Raw genomic sequence first — 18343 nt, forward strand, 5'->3', positions numbered from 1 at the left:
TCCCAGGGCTGCAGCTCCTGGGATGGACAGTTGAGGCACGACCCCTAGGGAGGACCGGAGGGGGGGTTTCCGGTTGGGCTGGCCAGCTGAGGAGGGCCTAGAGAGCTGGGCTCCACGTACTCTTCTGAAACAGCCATCTCACTCGTCTTCCTGGGCCCTGACCACTCTGGGGGACCTTCCCCAACTGGCCCCCAGGAGGGGGGTCCCCTGTTACACATGCCCGGCTCCTCCAGCCCTCATTCTCCTGTGAGAGCTGCACGTGACCACATTCACTGTCAAACCAGCCAGGGGAGCAGGAACAACACGTGACTATCAGGAGCAGAGCTCCAGCCGGAGGGAGGAAGAGCCCCACGCTCTCTCCCCAGCAACCCAAGCTGCCCGCTACACACAACTGGAAAACCTGCCAACTTTTAGGACTCACAGGGCCAGAGAATACAGGCACTTCTTGTAATTTTCCTATCATCCTTCCTTTAAAAAAAAAACACAAAACTCTTTTTACATAAAATTGTTTTCCCTGGATTCCACGAGGTCCTTCAACTTCATGGCCCACATTCTATAAATAAGGAGGCAGAGGCCCAGAAGCATTAGTGGCTTCCTGGGATGTTAAGTGAATCAGACAAAGAACCAGGATCCAAATTCAAAAGCTCCGTGGCTCAAGCCCTGGCTCTGGGCACCAGCCAGACTGAGTGGTTCCCTGTGAAGGGAGCAAATCAGACCTGGGGGGAGAACATCCACGTGCAAGAGTGACACGGGGCTTCTCCACGAGTCCTTTACAGGAGAAGGTCAGTGCTCAGAGTCGCCACCCCACTACCGTCTGCACACGAGCGAGTCTCAGGAAGAAAACTAACGACGCGGAGGGAAAGGTTACTCATCAGCCATAACTATTCCCTCCAAGTCTTCCCAGCTCTGGACAGAAAGACAACCCAACACACCGCTCTGCAAGGGATGGATTTTCTTCAAGGAACGGTGGCTCGCCAGATACTATGTGCGCCCTACAACTCAACAAAGCAGAATCGTAAAATGTCTGATGCTCTTTCAAATTCCTCTCTACAGAAAAGGAGAACATGCCAAAGTTTTGCCAAAATCAGTCACCACGGCAGCCTGAGCCCCTTGACGTTGTGTGGGCTTCAGTTCCTAAATGTAGGCATATATTCATTTCATAGAGTTGTTTGGTATCTTATTACCTATCGACTAAGAGATGAAATAAAGTTTTCAGTTAAGTGGCAGATTCTCACCTGTGAAAGCATTTGTGGCCTGAAAGCCAGCTTCCTGCATACTGCTCCCCGGCAGGCCTGTGTTCCAACTTGTCAGCTGTCCCGTCACCAGGAACATCCAGGAGGCCTCAGGTCACCTCCATCTCAGCTTGCAGGAGGCCATCACTCTGCCTGTCTGGTTTCTGGTAGCATCGGACACCAACCTGCCCTGCTCCCAGCCTCTGAGAGCAGGTGGTAGCTGGGACGGCACCCAGTCCAGCAGTGTGCACGCTTGGGGCACCGGTCACATCAGCCGTCTAGCCAGAGAGTGGAGGCCATGGTGGGCCCAGGAGCGAGGAAGCTGTCCCACGGACACCGGCCTACCCACCTCAGAGGAAGGACCCCTTCAGCCGCCTGGAAGCCAGCATTCTCCAGGGGTCTCACTTGCTCCGGGGGGTTCAGGAGGGTCTGATCTGCAGCTCTCTATGCTTCGCCTCTCCCCTTGCTGAAATTAAAAAGAAAGAGATCATTTTCCTGATGACCAGTAGAACATGAAACTCAGCAGACCCACAGAAGCCAAAAAAGAAAAAGAAGCAGCCCCCAGAGCTGTGCCCATGACCACACTGTGTGGGAAGTGGGGCATGTGTAGCACTTCTCCTGCTGCCCGAGAAGGGGTGGGGGGCCGGGGGGACTCCTGCACCCAAAACAAGATGGGGCCAGCTGCTCTGAGCCATTCTAGGAACAGTTACAAAGGTCACACGCATTCAAATGTACTCCCCAGGCTACCCTAGGCCACAGACACCTGAAGGAGAAATCCATTTCCTAAGCAGTTTTCTGAGGTCTTACAAGTGGGATCTGAGGTTCATGCCCACTGCTGTCAGCACGCCAGAAAGGACTTGGGTTGAGCTGTTTCACAAAGTGACTCTTGGGACTTCCCTGGTGGTCCAGTGACTAAGACTCCGGGCTCCCAATGCAGGGGGCCCGGGTTCGATCCCTGGTCAGGGAACTAGATCCCACATGCTGCAACTAAAGATCTTGCATGCCCCAACCGGTCTTACCCGGTGCAGCCAAATAAATAAATAAATAAATATATTTTTTAAAGTGACTCTTAAGTGGGAAGAAAAGGTCAGTGATAATTTTTTTAAAAGAATAGGAAGGAAAAGCAAATTTAATCTATCAATATAAACTGTTCCATATATATTACATATCCCATAATAATAAAAGCATTTTACAAATACTTATCATATATTTTAATGTTGTTATACTAGCAACATTAACTACAAGAATGTTAGAAGTCCAAAGGACCAGACTTTTTTTTTTTTTTGGCTGCGTTGGGTCTTCATTGCTGTGCGCGGGCTTTCTCTAGCTGCAGCAAGTGGGGGCTACTCTTCATTGTGGTGCACGGGCTTCTCATTGCAGGGGCTTCTCTTGTTGTGGAGCATGGGCTCTAGGCGCATGGGCTTCAGTAGTTGTGGCACGTGGGTTCAGTAGTTGTGGCACGTGGGTTCAGTAGTTGTGGCTTGTGGGATCTAGAGCACAGGCTCAGTTGTTGTGGCGCACAGGCTCAGTTGCTCCGTGGCATGTGGGATCTTCCCGCACCAGGGATTGAACCCATGTCCCCTGCATTGGCAGACGGATTCTTAACCACTGCACCAGCCCAAGGACCAGGCTTTTGTTTTTTTCAATTTTATTTTTATTTATTTATTTATTTTTAACATCTTTATTGGAGTATAATTGCTTTACAATGGTGTGTTAGTTTCTGCTGTATAACAAAGTGAATCAGCTATACATATACATACATCACCATATCTCCTCACTCTTGCGTCTCCCTCCCACCCTCCCTACCCCACCCCTCTAGGTGGTCACAAAGCACTGAGCTGATCTCCCTGTGCTATGTGGCTGCTTTCCACTATCTATCTGTTTTACATTTGGTAGTGTACACATGTCCATGCCACTCTCTCACTTTGTCCCAGCTTACCCTTCCCCCTCCCTGTGTCCTCAAGTCCATTCTCTACATAGGACCAGACTTTTAAAATAGAATCCCAAATATGAATCTCTGGTATTAGAGAAAAGGAACCTTTTCCATTATTATCACTTCATCCTAAACAATTTATAGCTAATTTTTAAAAAATGTAACTTTATTCCTCTTTTTCACCATCAAACTAGAGAAAAGAAAAAAATTTAAGAAAACAGCACATAACAGAAAGGAACCCTCTGTTAAAGCCCTCTTGCTGTAAACATAAGGTAATAAAGTAAAACATCACTAATACAGACTAATTGGAAGGAAGCCCTACTGGATTAAGGAAGCACCTTAATTACATTAAGAAAGAAATTCAACTGCATTGCCTTCACGTACTTGCAGTAACAATCTCAGTTAATAAAGTGCAGCCCAGTAGGAGTCCTCAAGTTTAATGAATAGGTAAAAAATTTAATTAAAAATCATTTATGTAAATGGTGGTTCTGAAGTGCTTGAAAATGTGAGAAAATGTTTGTTCTCTGAATTTAAACATTCTGTATCAAATGACCAGTACAGTTATCAATGTCCCAAAGTCCTACACCAACATCCAGAGTAAAGGACCATGTGCACTGTAGTTATCTACTTTAGGGAATGGAATTGCCAGTTAAAAATAAAAGCCCACCTGCCCTAAAACCTTGATTCTCTTTACTCTTTCTATGATGCTTTCAACGCAGAAATACTAGACTGTATTTGTTCTCTTTTCCTGAACTCAAAGACAAACTAAAGTGTGGTGATGTTTTTGTTGTTTTATTGAGGGGTTTTGCTTAATTATCTTGTTTCATTGCAAAAGGCATGCTCCCACAATTTTTTAAAAAACCAAGCTATACATTTCAAAAGGCTATGGGAAAGATTGAGGCTGATGTGGATAGAAATAGAAGAAACAACAAACTCTTCTTTTTTTTCTCTTACTGTCTCTGTCACACTCACCAATACTTAACTTTACTTCTAAAAGAGAGGGAAGACGACAGGTGTGTAACAGCTCCCCCTGAGGTCTTGGGCATGGTCCTGGCCTGGATGTTTAGAGCATGACATGTGTGGTTCCCAATACAGGCTGAAGGGCCAAAATTTATTTTAATTATCTTCATTAACTGATGACGTGCATATTCCTACATACATTTGGAGTCTCCTTAATATGCAATTTTCAAGTGAAAGTGAACCTGTAACTGCCATAAAATGTTTTTTTCTCACCACTAACAACACAGATAAGATACCCTTTCTAGAAACACACAAAAAAGAGGAGCGGGTCCCCAGAACCTGGAGTCTGTTTTGTTCAGCGAGGGACTGACCAAAGGGAACGGGGCCAGGCAGCCATGCTCAGGAGGAAAGTACAGATGATCCAGCAGGCTGGAGAACAGGTGGGTAATTGGGACCTAGAGTTGGCAGAGGTACCACATGTCGGCTTTCACAGCTCGGCAGCCAACCAAGAGTCAGGAAAAAGGCGCAGAAGCTGAACACATCGCTGTCCTGCCTGCCTCCCACCCTCGAGGGCCCTGCTTACCTTCTAGTCTCAGAGGTGGCACCTCGCCCACCCCTGGGACTAAATGCAGAGCCCGGTAACCTGGCTCGCTGGCCCTGGCCGCAGCTGTGGCTGCATGCAGGGGTGCTGATCGCTCAGCACCATCTCTCCGCTGAGCTGTAAGCCCCACGGGGACGTTTCCCTTGAGCACCTAAGGCGTTGCCTGGTGCCCAGTGGACGTCAGTAGGACGAGTCTACTGAACGATGGATGGGTGGACCAAGGCTGCTGGTGTTTGGACGAGGCGCACAGAGAGGCTCGGCAGACCCTGCAAACCAACCCACTGCCCCGAGCCATGCTGATGGATGCCATCCCTGGGCTGAGAGGCTGTTCACACCTCTGGCTCTGAGCCTCTGAACTGGCAAGGCTTTTGCTACCACCCCACTAGTCAAGGTGAGACAAGGATAACGAGCAGTGACTCCCCTGCACTCACACTTCACAGCAAAGTACCCAGCACAGGACCATGGAGGTCACTGCTCTAAATCCTCTCAAGCCACAGAGAAAACTCTAGCCCCACAGAGGTTACATGACTTAGTCCCAAACTAGCGCTCAGGAACTGGGACTAACACCTGGTCTTTTGCCCCTCCAGCCACTGTTATTCCCATGCTACTTCTGAATCTCAGGTAGTTTCCTAAACCGAAGTGCCTTAACGCTGGTAATGCTCAAATCAGGAAAATCTAGGGGGGAAAAGAGGAAAAATGAAGAGAGAAAGAGGCAACTTACCCAGGATGCAAAGTCACAGAGTAACCCTGAACCCATTCAAGAGCCCCTCTACAGCAAGCACACTACCACCATCCTGTCATGGACATATGGACACACACACACGCACACACACATGTTCTACTTACACTGGGAAGATGGGCAGGACTAACCAGGAAATAAATTAATTCAATATTGCACTTGAAACATGTCGTTAAGTCCCTCCCATAATGGAGCAACAGTTACTAAGAAAATAGACCACACAAAAGGGAAAAACACCCCCACAACAAGGGACGTTCTTAAAAACATGAACGCCCACGAAACCTAACCAAATAAGTTGTATAGGAATACGTTTGCTTTACCACTTGTTCACAAAAACTCATACGACACACAGCTTCTCTAGAATCACTGGGGAGTGAAAAGAACTGCATTCCACAGATGACACCTATCATGAAAGTTCAGTGCGGAAAGACTTGCGATTCAGGAAACATAGGGTCACACGCTGGGCACAGAGGTCAACTCAACAGAGAAGTCAAACAACCTTTTCTCAAAATCTAGTAACACTAGTATAAGTGTAGTGCATAAAGAATCAATACCGTAGGCTTCCCTGGTGGCGCAGTGGTTGAGAGTCCGCCTGCCGATGCAGGGGACACGGGTTCGTGTCCCGGTCCGGGAAGATCCCACATGCTGCGGAGCGGCTGGGCCCATGAGCCATGGCTGCTGAGCCTGCACGTCCGGAGCCTGTGCTCCGCAACGGGAGAGGCCACAACAGTGAGAGGCCGGCGTACCGCAAAAAAAAAAAAAAAATCAATACCGCAGTTTCATTTCTGATTTCCTCGCACCATGGACAGACTGCCTCGCTGGTACATTGGTTACCTAGGTGACAGCCACCTGGGTGATGGCCAGACCGAGCAGCCGCAGGCTCCAGGCCGCAGAGGTCCCACCTGTCTGAGGACGGGCGCTGCTCCACCCTCGGAAGAAGGAGCATGGAGAGGTGAAGGGATGGTCCCAACCCCGACAAACCATGACACTGTTGCAAAACTCAGAAAACAGAAATAGGTTGAGAGTGTGCCACACTGCTTACTGGAAAAAACTCAACTACTGCCTTGTTCACCTAAGGTCAAAGTGGCAATGGATTCTGAGCGAGACAGAGGTGAGGAAAAGTGGGACAAGAAACCTGAGGGTCTGCTTCTGCCCGAGCTTGGAGCCCTCCGCCCTGTGGATAGACACACAGACCTGGGAAGTGCCGGTCAGTCTAGGTATTCCTCATGGCAGCCACTGGCTCTGCCCTGCCCTGGGCCAGGCTCAGCCAGGCTACCACATCCTCATGCACCATGAGGGGTGAGAGCTCGAGGTCCCTTCTGATCTGAGCAGGCCCCAGTGCTCATGTCTCCAATCAAGGGAGACAGGACAGATGTGCATGAAAAGGACACTGTGAACCAGCACAGAAAATCTGCACAGAAACCAAGTCTGAGAACAACTCAGACAAAGGGCCATCTGCACAGCAGTACAGATCCTTCTCACTGCTCTTAATTTCTGTGATTTGGGGTGTATGACAATTGCAGCTTTTATAACACAACCTCAAAGCCATCGAGCCCTGGGCAGCTCAATGGGCTCCAGGTACTCAGGTCACCACTTCAGGAAGCAAGTACAAAATCTAAAACCCTCTTCAAATATGCACACAAGATGCAAACAGGGAAGGTAGCAATTCTATTAGACCATCCTTTAAAATGTCACCTCAAAAATCTGACACTTGATAAAACCTGAAGAATCTACAGTCTGAGCTCTACTCAAACCAAGCTGGAGAACATTTCCCCCAGATAATTAAGTAGGAAAACTGCCCCTAATAATCAGTACAGGTACCACTACCTCCTCACACTACCTATGGGCTGGGGGGGGGGGGGGCCCATGGGGTCGCCGTTCATTTCATGGAGGAGGAGACGGTGGCCCAGGGAGGAGAGGGAATACACTGTAGGATGAAGGCAAAGCTGGACCAGAACCAGGTGTCAGTCTGGGCCCAAGCTCCAGGCTCTCCCGTAGACGCAAACTGGTCAAAGGAAGAAGCTGAGAAAGGGCACAGGGCACACATGGACCCCTGCCTGTGGGGCTCAGGGGATCCTGAAACGATACCCACTTTCCCAGGCCCAGATCGGGCCATGCCCATGACACCAATACACCCCAAAGAGAAGGCGCAGAAGGGCCAGGGCCTTGGGGCAGGGGCAGAGTCAGAGTCCTTGGGCGGACGTGCACTGACCGGAGGTCCCCTGACCTAGTCTGAGCACGTCACAGTCACCTCGACAGTGGATGCCAGCTGAGCAGAGGTCACTCCTCCCAGCCTGGTGTGAGGGACACAAGCCGGCTCTGCTTAGCACTTAGCACTCTCCTCCACCCCAATTTTCTTCAGATAAAACCAGCTTACAATGGGCATGGCAGGCCAAGAAAAGGGGGGCCTGCAGGGGTAACGAGTATGAACAGCAAGGAAAGGGGGCTGAGAGCAGAAGGGAACATGGGCCCACAGTTCCACCCTCCCTGCACATGTTCCTGGCACCCCCGTCACCCATCAGGGCTGCTGGGCCAGCGCCTGCACCCCGGTGCCTTGCCCGTGACCTCCTTCCTGCTCTCTGGCCTAAAGAATACCACACAAGCTGCATCTTCTCATTCAGCTGCTTGTGGGGTCACTACTCTAGCACGGCACTATTTGAGGTGCCTGCACTCTCCTATCTCTGTCTATGGAGGTATTTCTAACGGAAACCTTTTCTTGCTAATCTTTGCATCCACAGCACTGTCCATGGGGACTAGCATACAGCAGGTACCCAATAAATGCTGGTTATATTGCACTGAATCACATCTGAGCTTCAGCTGGGTCACCCCCTTGTCACTCTACTCTCTCTGCCCTGCCTCAGCTGCACGAAGCACCAAGGGCCTGCGACCAAGGAGGCTGCTGGCCACAGGGCATATACACCGGGAGGGTGCTCCTTGTGGGAGGGTTAGGCTGGGCGTCTGCAGCACAGGCAAGGCCAACCCTCCACCACTTAAAACACACTGGAAGGAGAGCTTTCTATACAAACAGGCCAGAGGACAAAAGGCCAGACTCTGAGGCAGACCGCCTTGGGTGCACCTCATTCTAGGCCACATGCAACTCTGGCAGTTACTTAATTCTGAGCCTCAACTTCCTCATCTGTAGAGTGGAAGCAACAATGACACTCATAGATTTATTGTGCATTTAATGAGGGGCCATGTACAAAACACTGGTCTCCAATCAATGTTAAAGAACAGTGCACCTGGGCAGATGCCTGATGCAGGGTTGGAGAGCATGGCCCACCCTCCCTCCTCCAGCTCCATCTCACCCAGCCGGACACGACAGAGCGTTCGACCTCGTATTTCCTCACATGATTTGTCTTGATATTTTTTAAGTTCTTGACAGATAAAAATCTAAGCTCACAAAGCTCACAAACACCCTACGTCAGCTAAAGTTAATAAAAGGAAGAAAAGGGAAAGGATACAAAAGTAAAGAAAATGTGTAGGTGAGGTATTTGGTATGAAATGTGGTAGAATAACCTTTTGTTATTATTATTTAGTTAAACAAATGACAAAAAAGAAACTCGTCTTTAAAAGGAAAAAGAGTCTCGATATTCAATTTTTCTAAATGTTTACATATTGAAATATCAAATTTTAAAAACAGCAATAGATGGTAATAAATAAAGTTGACCCAGGTTTTACATCTCCTTACTAGAAAATAACCAAGCAGGGTCCAATCTGCCTTTCTTCTGTCCTTCACCCTGTTTGGTTTGTACCTTTGTAAAGTGCTGACTTTTTAAGTCCTTTTACGTATATTTCTGAAGCTTTCCCAAGGCCTCAAGAATGAAATTCTGCACAGAGAGGACATCTCACCAAGTGCCCTCTGCATGACAGGAAGTGTTGGAACAGGGCCACTGGCACCTGAAAAGCTAATATAATGACCAACAATGAAACAGCCGGTGCTCCTACAGAAACGAACCATCTGCACAATGCCAAGCACTCGTGTTAGCAAACGTTTCCTAAGTGTCCCTTGTACACGAAGCCCCAGACCAGCTCCACATCTGCTTTCTAATCACACAGTGGATACCTAAACGTTCATCAAGTAGCTTTGCCTTGTATGCTCATATTCATTTTCTGAAAAATATATTTCTCTAGGAAAAAGAAAACTTTCCACATTATATTACAATTCAATAACCTGTTTGAGGTGGGTGGTAGTGGACTGAACACTCCAATAATATTCTTCTTAGATGTTTCCAAAGAAAGGTCCACATGGTCTGGGACAGACATGGGAGAAGGGAGATGCGTGCTGTGAGCCCTGATAGGCACTTGCCCACACTGGGGCCCACGAGGCTCCGACCAGAGGCCAATTTAACACAGGTGCACTGAAGGTCACACACACAGGGCTGCTTAGTGACCGGTGCCCTGGCAGAGAGACAACGAAACCGAGGAGGAGCCCGCTTAGCTCTGCAGAGAGGAGGTGGGCAGAGAGCTCATGGACGCGGACCCACCTGCACCCTCTCAGGACCTGCACTTCCTTCCACTTAACCACCCCGCTGCCTCTTTCGTTTAAGGGAAGCAGAAGCAGCAGCACACGCCACGTATCCACCATCCGAGGAGGAGGAAGACCCTGTGACTGCCCCAGACAGACCACAGGTTCACAGAGAACTCAAAGATCATCTCTGGACCAGCCTCCCAAGACGACGTGGAATTCAACCCAGAAAGCCACCACGGGAGCCACGCCAAATTCTGGAAGCAGAACTCATTTAGCCCAGTCAGCACTGGTGGAACAACTCAGTCTGATCACAGAAGCCCAAGGACATATTTCAGCAGACGTCCAAGGATACAACACAAAATGGTACAGTCTGAGGTTGGCCCCTGGAGCTGATGTCACTGCAGCAGCTGGCCCGAGAGTGTGACACAGGGGCTCTGGGTGGCAGTGGAGCACAAGAGCGAGCTCCCACTCTGGGAAAGGCCCCAGCACACTAAGCCACAGACGAGCGGTGCCCAACTCCACAGCCGTTAGGGAAACACTGAGAGAGTTTCCCGGCCTCCTGGAAGGCTGGATGGGGCAGGGCCATGACAGTGCACCTGTCCTGAAGAGCAGCTGCTGAAGGGGCAGAGAATTCAGGGGAGAGCTTGAGTGGTATTTGAGTAATGGGACTACACAACCCAACCCCGTGTGTCTGGAGGCCTCCAGCCAAGCAGACAGGGCTCATCAGACCAGTTTCCGCTGCCTTGGTAACAAAGGCCCACGCGTGTGCTTGTCACAGCAGAAGCAAACAGGTGTTATTCATGAGGGAGCCACCACCACAGGTACCATGTGTCCCACCAAGCGTCCCCAGTGGGGGAGACGTACCTCCTGTAACACAGGACTGGCCCTCCTGACACGGTGCCCCGCAGCACCTAGGCCTGTGTGTTTGCAGTCCGCTGAGTTTCCGCAGCTTCAGAGCACGTACCACCGCTACAGAAACCACCCCACCCTGAACAGTGCACCAAGCCCACGTCAGTGTTCCTGACACTGAGTGAAGCTGTTTGTTAAACGTGTCCACCATCAGATCTGGACAAGAGAGTTCCTATGAAACCACCCAAGAAAACCACAGGGCTCTGGGCAGCAGGAGGAAATTTTTTTTTTTTTTCCTTGCGGTACGCGGGCCTCTCATTGTTGCAGCCTCTCCCGTTGCGGAGCACAGGCTCCGGACGCACAGGCTCAGCGGCCATGGCCCACGGGCCCAGCCGCTCCGCGGCATGTGGGATCTTCCCGGACCGGGGCATGAACCTGTGTCCCCTGCATCGGCAGGCGGACTCTCAACCACTGCGCCAGCAGGGAAGCCCTTGCAGGAGGAAATTTTAAGCACAAAGTTTGGAGCCTGACATCACTGCTCCTGTTCTCATCACTCCCCATACTTGGCCAGTGTCTGATGGTGTTGCAGGACTAAGTACTCTGCGGCCCCGTCAGCATGACCGGCAACTTTCTTCCCATTGAAAAGAGCATCTTCTTTCAGTTCTTCCTTTCCCTCTAAAACCAGCCCTTATTTATTCCCTTCCCCTCTGGAGCCAATGAGTAGGAAGTGACCCATTCCCTCCTGCTCTGCAGTGGGCCCTCAGGAGCCTCTGGCAGTGGTGGGGTGGAGGTGGGGGGGGGGCAACAGGAGGCCTCACCACAATCACAGCAGCACCTCCCGTTCCCCTGGCCCCCACTGTGCCCTCTAACAGTGAGGAGGAGGATGTGATCGTGCTCCTCACAGAAGGGCAAGCTATTACTGCTTTTAACCCAAACACTCTCTCTAAGCCAGTGTTCCCCCTAATGTCCCTAGAGGAAACATGCAATCATCAAAACTAAATTTTGCCTGTTTTGACTGAAAAACTGAATCCATTGATAAATACATTTGAAATAGGAAAATAACCGTAAGTAAATACACAAGACTAATGTCAAAGAGCAAGGAGCTGCCTGTTTATTTGGGCTGGGGTCAGAGGCCACGATAGAGAGAGAATGAGGGTCGGGGCTGACAAACTCTGACACAGCTGCTCACTCCACAGAGGTGCTGTGCTCAGAGGAGCAAGCACAGCTTTGGGGTCAAACAGACGGGGCTCAGAATGACCATTCTGCTGAGCAGCCTGCCACCCTACCCGGGCAGGCTACACAGCCTATCTGAGCCTCAGTCTCCTCATCTGTCAAGTGGGACATTAATGTAGCTGTAAGGCAGTGGTGCTGAGAAAATACACAACAGCATGGACACAGCCTCAGAACACCCAACAGGCCCTCAAAACACAGCAAAGGGAGGAAAGGGGAGCAGGGAAGAAGGGCAGGGGCAACACTGCCCTGGATGTCAGACCCTTGGGAGCCGTGTAGATGGTGTGGTCAGTCGACTGGGCTGTAAGCGGGTGGGGTCCACTGAATGCCACTCCATGGACGACCACTCAGAGTTAAAATCTAGGGCGTGCTAGACTGAAATTTAACATTCTCATCTTCAAACAATTATTTAAATAGGTCGCCATCAGGTACGCTTCTTTTTCCTTACCACAGGTCAAGACTTCCATCTGACTTGGCCCTGCTGTTCACCCCACGAGGCCCTCATCTCCACCCCAACACACGAGCCAGGCAACATTCACAGCTCATCCACCAACCGTAGGGATTCCACACATCAGAGAAATCACCACTATTGAAATGACTCATTTCTTCACTTCCTCTGAATAAAAACATGTTGTTAAGTTCAACAGAACCATACAAGAAATAATAGCTAAGGGTGACACTTCAGTAACTTAAACCAACACCTAGAAATGGTGGCCTAGGAGAAAATGAAGCGACTGGCACCTTCAAGGGTGTTCTATGAGCCCTGTCTTTCCCCTCCCTGACCCACCGTCCCCGGGTGAGTCCCAGCCACACTCAACCACATAGGCCCTGAGCCCAGAGGTACACTTGGACAGAAGAGGGTTGTGTGTGAGGACGAGGCTGCTGTTGAGACTGAAAAGCAGTCTAGCTATTCCACTATCATCCCTTTCCCTTCTGGTTCCCATGGTAACAAACAGACCTCAGATCCCCAAAACAGAGTAAAGATAGCACTGTGCCCAGTTTCCCTGCAATCTGTTTCCATAGGAACTAGAAGAGAAGGGGATGGAGGCTGGGTAGCTGGAGTGCCTGTAAATCTGTGTTCCCAATAGGTGAGCTGCACATGGTGGCTGGCACGCTGGTCCAGTGGCCTGCAGGCCTCCAGGGCTCTTCAGGAGTGACACGTCCACTCAGGGATGGAGGCCCAGAGAAAGGGAAGCTCACAGCAGGCTAGACGTGGGTCCCTCCCAACGCACACTCAGAAGGTGATTCACCCTTTCTCTCAAAGGGCCCTCACCAGCCAGGAGTGATCCATTTCAGACCAGCAGTTCCACATCTGGCTGGGTCACCCCAGACCTATTGAATCAATCTCTCAGGGGGCTGGGAATAGGATTCTGTAGTTTTTAACCAGCTCCAAAGGTGATTCTGATACTCAGCCGTCTGGGACACCAATGATCTGGACCTGAGCTTCCTGAAGTTTAAGGCAGTCATGCAACTCGAGGGGACCCTGGTGAAACGCAGATTCTGGGTCTGCAGGTCTGCATTTCGAACCAGCTCCCAGAGGATGCTGATACTGCTGGTCCTTGGGCCACATCTGAGTAGCCAGGATCTAGACTCCAGTGAGTCTGGCTCTAGAACCTTCTCACAGACCCAAGACTCAAGCCATTCCCATGGGGCAGCCTATTCCCATCTTCAGCCATCAGTCCACACTGGGCTGGGCCGCAAAGGCAAACAGCTCTGGGGTCAGGGCCTACAGAGGAGTTGAGCCATGCTTCATATTACCCTCCCTCTGCCTGTTTTCTCAGCCTCCAGAGACAATCCTGTGTGGATAAGAAGGTAACAGAATAGTCAAAATTTATGTACAATCATCAGGGAAAACATGATTGCCTCCTCTAAATCTGATTCCTCGAAGAAAGGTAAAAGCAAATTCTGCATAGTTGAGGATTACACTAGTGGTGGAAAATGTGTAAATAGTTAGAATATTTATAAATATAGATGTATCATCAAAGAAGAATGGAAGTGTTCACATATTTTAAAAGAAATGAAAATTTTGAAAAACTGTACAATTATTATAAAGTAGCTCAGCTAGCCTTAAAATCCCTATTCTAAAAAAAAAAGACAGAGTAAACAAGCCAGACTTCACTTTTCAGCTAAAAGTATGCAGAGTAATCAAAAGTAACATTTATTTCAATATTGAACCCACAAAATAGTTTTAAACCACATAAAATGCCAGTGTGTTACTCAAAAGCAAGCTACTGATTTTCTGTAATATTTTAAGAAATCTCCATTTTGCTTATATATAAAAAGGGAGCTTTCAGTTTGTTTCATTTAATACATTCTTAAAAAAGCATAACATAGGGACTTCCCTGGAGGTCTAGTGGTTAAGACTCTGCACTCAGTGCAGGGGGCACAAGTTTGATCCCTGGTCGGGGAACTAAGGTTCTGCATGCCACACGGCGTGGCCAAGAAAGAAAAGCATAACATATACCAATCGTTGAAAATTAAAATATGAACAAAGAATCCAGCTATAAATCACTGAATTATGTTGTAGCTTACTTGAAAAGTAATCTTCCAATTCTAAACATGTAAAAGGGAAAAAATCAGTTCTTTGATTAGTCAGCACACAAGCAACAAAGAGAGCTCAGCGTCTGCACAGCCCTGTAACTGCGGGCCGCCAAAGAAAACTTCACACACACAGTCTGTGACACACATTTTCATTCCCATGAGGCAAAAATATACATATATTTATTTATACATGCATGTATAATGTCACACATAAACTTTAAAATAAACATGAGTTAGTTTCGAGACTCAGTTGTTTTTAGTAAAGTTCCCAAAGCACATGAAGCCAGTGTGACAAGTGCTGTGATGAGAAAACGAAGTCAGAAATAGGGATTTCTGCATTTGCTTAAAAGACAATAAACACCCCCCCACAAAACCACGGGTGACACAGCCACAGTAGAGGACACCGCTGGGGTGTGGGCTATCAAGTGCGCCATTAAAAAGGATAAGAACAGCTGGGAATAAATGCAGAGACATGCTCACACCCTGCTTCCTGAACCCTGGGAGTCCAAGACACTGGCCAGAGAATCCGCCGTGGTGTTCACTGGGTCCGTGAGTTTACTCCCTATTGACGTGAAGAAGCAACACTTCCTGTGAATGGCCGGACTGCAACTGGTCTGCAGGGCCCGCAGTCTCTGTCCCTACACCCAACACTGTCTTCACAGTGCAGACCACACAGCACAAGCTCGACGCGTCACAGGGAGACTCACTTCAGTCAGACAAGCAGCGGCCAGGCCATGGCCTCTGACGGCACACTGCCTCTTTGGGGGGAATGTCTCATTCGACTTCCTCATCACAGCTTCAGGTACGGGGAGGGTGGGGGAGGCTGCTGGATCTGTCTCAGATCCGGTTCCCGTTGCCCCAGGAGCCCCTGCGCTCTCAGGAGCCCGAGTGTCCCCGCGCTTCCCTGGGACCCCAGCCCTGCGCGGCCTCTACTGACGGACATCTGATGGTCTGCCGTGTTCTGTGCTCTTCATTTATCACATCTCCTTCACAGATTCTAACAGTCTCAAGGGCAAGGCTTTTTTATTTGCATTTTCCCTCCAAATTTAGCCTAATATTCAGCAAAAGATACTGCTGACAAATTCTCCCTTCTTCTCAAAGGGTAGGTAAAACTACGGCTAAACAGAAAAAAACACCACCACCTTTTATGTTGACTCCCATGCACCCGCGGCAGAGGATGATGGCAGGCCTACCCTGTGAAGGCCCTGAGGCTACTGCTCGTGGAAACACCCCCTGAGTTCAACAACACACACGTAGAGGGGGAACTGCATGGTGAACTAATCTGACTTCATACACTGGAACAAAACTGTGGGATCTGGGAAGAGAAAATGCTCTAAGATATCATCCAGTTCAACTCATCGTCCCATGTAAGTAGAAATTACAGCTCAGATATCACAAGTCATGCAGAGCTGAGTCTAGAACAGAGTATAAAATTGGGCTAAATCCAATGCCCTTTAAACATAACACAGGCATATCTCGTTTTATTGCGTGTTGCTTTATTGTGCTTTCGCAGATACTGTACTTTTTACAAATGGAAGATTTGTGGTAACCCTGCATCAAGCAAGTCTATTGGCACCATTTTTCCGACAGCATCTGCTCACTTCGTATCTATGTCACATTTTGGTAATTCTTGCAATATTTCACTCTTTTTCATTATTATTATATTTGTTGCAGTGATCTGTGATCTTTGATATTACTATTACAATTGCTTTGGGGCGCCATGAACCACACCCATGTAAGATGGCAAACTTAACTGGTAAATGCTGTGTGTGTTCTGACTGCTCCACTGTTCCCCCATCCCTCTCTTCAGGTCTAATTCCTGAGACACAACAGAATTAGAATTAGGTAAATGAGTAACCCTACAATGGCCACTAAGCATTCAAGTAAAAGGAAGAGTCACACATCTCTCATTTTAAATCAAAAGCTAGACATGGGCTTCCCTGGTGGCGCAGTGGTTGAGAGTTCGCCTGCCAATGCAGGGGACACGGGTTCATGCCCCGGTCCGGGAAGATCCCACATGCCACAGAGCGGCTGGACCCATGACCCATGGCTGCTGAGCCTGCACGTCCGGAGCCTGTGCTCCGCAAGGGGAGAGGCCACAACAGTGAGAGGCCCACGTACTGCAAAAGAAAAAAACCTAGACATGATTACGCTAAGTGAGGGAGGCATGGAGAAAGCCAAGAGAGCCCAAAAGCTAGCTAGCCTCCTACACCAAACAATCAGCCAAGCTATGAATGCAAAAGTAAAACTCCTAAAGGAAATGAGAAGTGCTACTCCAGGGAACACAGGAATGATAAGAAAGCAAAACAGCCTTACTATTGATATGGAGAAATTTTTAGGGGTCTGGATAAAAGACCAAACCAGCCACAACATTTCCTTCAGCCAAAGCCTAATCCAGAACAAGGCCCTAATTTTATTCAATTCTATGAAGGCTGAAAGGTAGGGAAGCTGCAGAAGATAAATTTGAAGCCAGCAGAGGCTGGTTCATGAGGTTTAAGGAAAGAAGCCATCTCCATGACATAAAAGTGCAAGGTGAAGCAACAAGTGCTGATATAGAAGATGCCACAAGCTATCCAGAGATCTAGCTAAGATCATTAATGAAGATGCTACACTAAACAACTGATTTTCAATGTAGATGAAACAGGCTTCTATTGGAAAAAGGTACCATCCAGGACTTCCATAGCTAGAGAGGAAAAGTCATTGCCTGGCTTCAAAGCTTCGAAAGACAGGCTGACTCTTGCTAGGGGCTAATGCAGCTGGTGACTTTAAGTTAAAGCCAATGCTCATTTACCATTCTGAAAATTCTAGGGTGCTCAAGAATTATGCTAAATCTACTCTGCCTATGCTCTAGAAATGGAACAACAAAGCCTGGATGACAGCAAATCTGTTTATAACATGGTTTACCTAATATTTTAAGCCAGTTGTTGAAAAAGCGGTTCCTTTCAAAATATTACTGCTCATTGACAATGCACCTGGTCACCTAAGAGCTCTGATGGAGACAGACAAGGAGATTAATGTTTTCATGCCTACTAATACAACATGCATTCTGCAGCCCATGGATCAAGGAGTCATTTCGACTTTCAAGTCTTGTTATTTAAGAAATTCAGGGAGGGTGGGAGGGAGACACAAGAGGGAGGAGATATGGGGATATATGTATATGTATAGCTGATCCACCTTGTTATAAAGCAGAAACTAACACACCATTGTGTAACACACCATTGTAAAGCAATTATACTCCAATAAAGATGTTAAAAAAATTTTTTAAATCAAAATCAAATCAAATCAAATATAAATGATAAAAAAAAAAGAAATTCAGTTCATAAGGCTATAGCTGCCATTGACAGTGATTCCTCTGACGGATCTGGGCATAGTCAACTGAAACGCTCTGGAAAGGATTCACCATTCTAGATGTCATTAAGAACACTCATGATTCATGGGAAGAGGTCAAAATATCAATGTTAACAGGAGTTTGGAAGAAGTTGATTCCAACCCTCATAGATGACTTTGAGGGGTTCAAACCTTCAGAGGAGGAAATAACTGCAGATGTGGCAGAAACAGCAAAAGAACTAGAATTAGAAGTGGAGCCTGACAATGTGACTGAATTGCTTCAATCTCATGATAAAACTTGGAACAGATGAGGAGTTACTTCTTATGGATAATCAAAGAAAGTGGTTTCTTGAAATATAATCTACTCCTGGTGAAGATGCTGTGAAGACTGTCAAAATGACAATAAAGGATTTAGAAAACTCCATAAGCTTAGTTGATATAGCAGCAGCAGGGTTTGAGAGGA

The 18343-nt window shown here is 48.2% G+C and overlaps 1 protein-coding gene across 1 annotated transcript in view; it reads right to left on the bottom strand.

Annotated features, from left to right (window-relative positions):
- LDLRAD4 (low density lipoprotein receptor class A domain containing 4) overlaps nt 1-18343 on the bottom strand; it is a 306285-nt gene that overhangs the window by 155578 nt on the left and 132364 nt on the right. The window contains 1 exon segment of the mRNA XM_060028604.1: nt 1236-1698. Coding sequence (XP_059884587.1) covers nt 1236-1332 — 97 coding nt within the window. The 5' untranslated portion in view covers nt 1333-1698.

Source organism: Delphinus delphis, chromosome 13 (genome assembly GCF_949987515.2).
Source record: "Delphinus delphis chromosome 13, mDelDel1.2, whole genome shotgun sequence".
NCBI classification, from domain to species: Eukaryota; Metazoa; Chordata; class Mammalia; order Artiodactyla; family Delphinidae; genus Delphinus; species Delphinus delphis.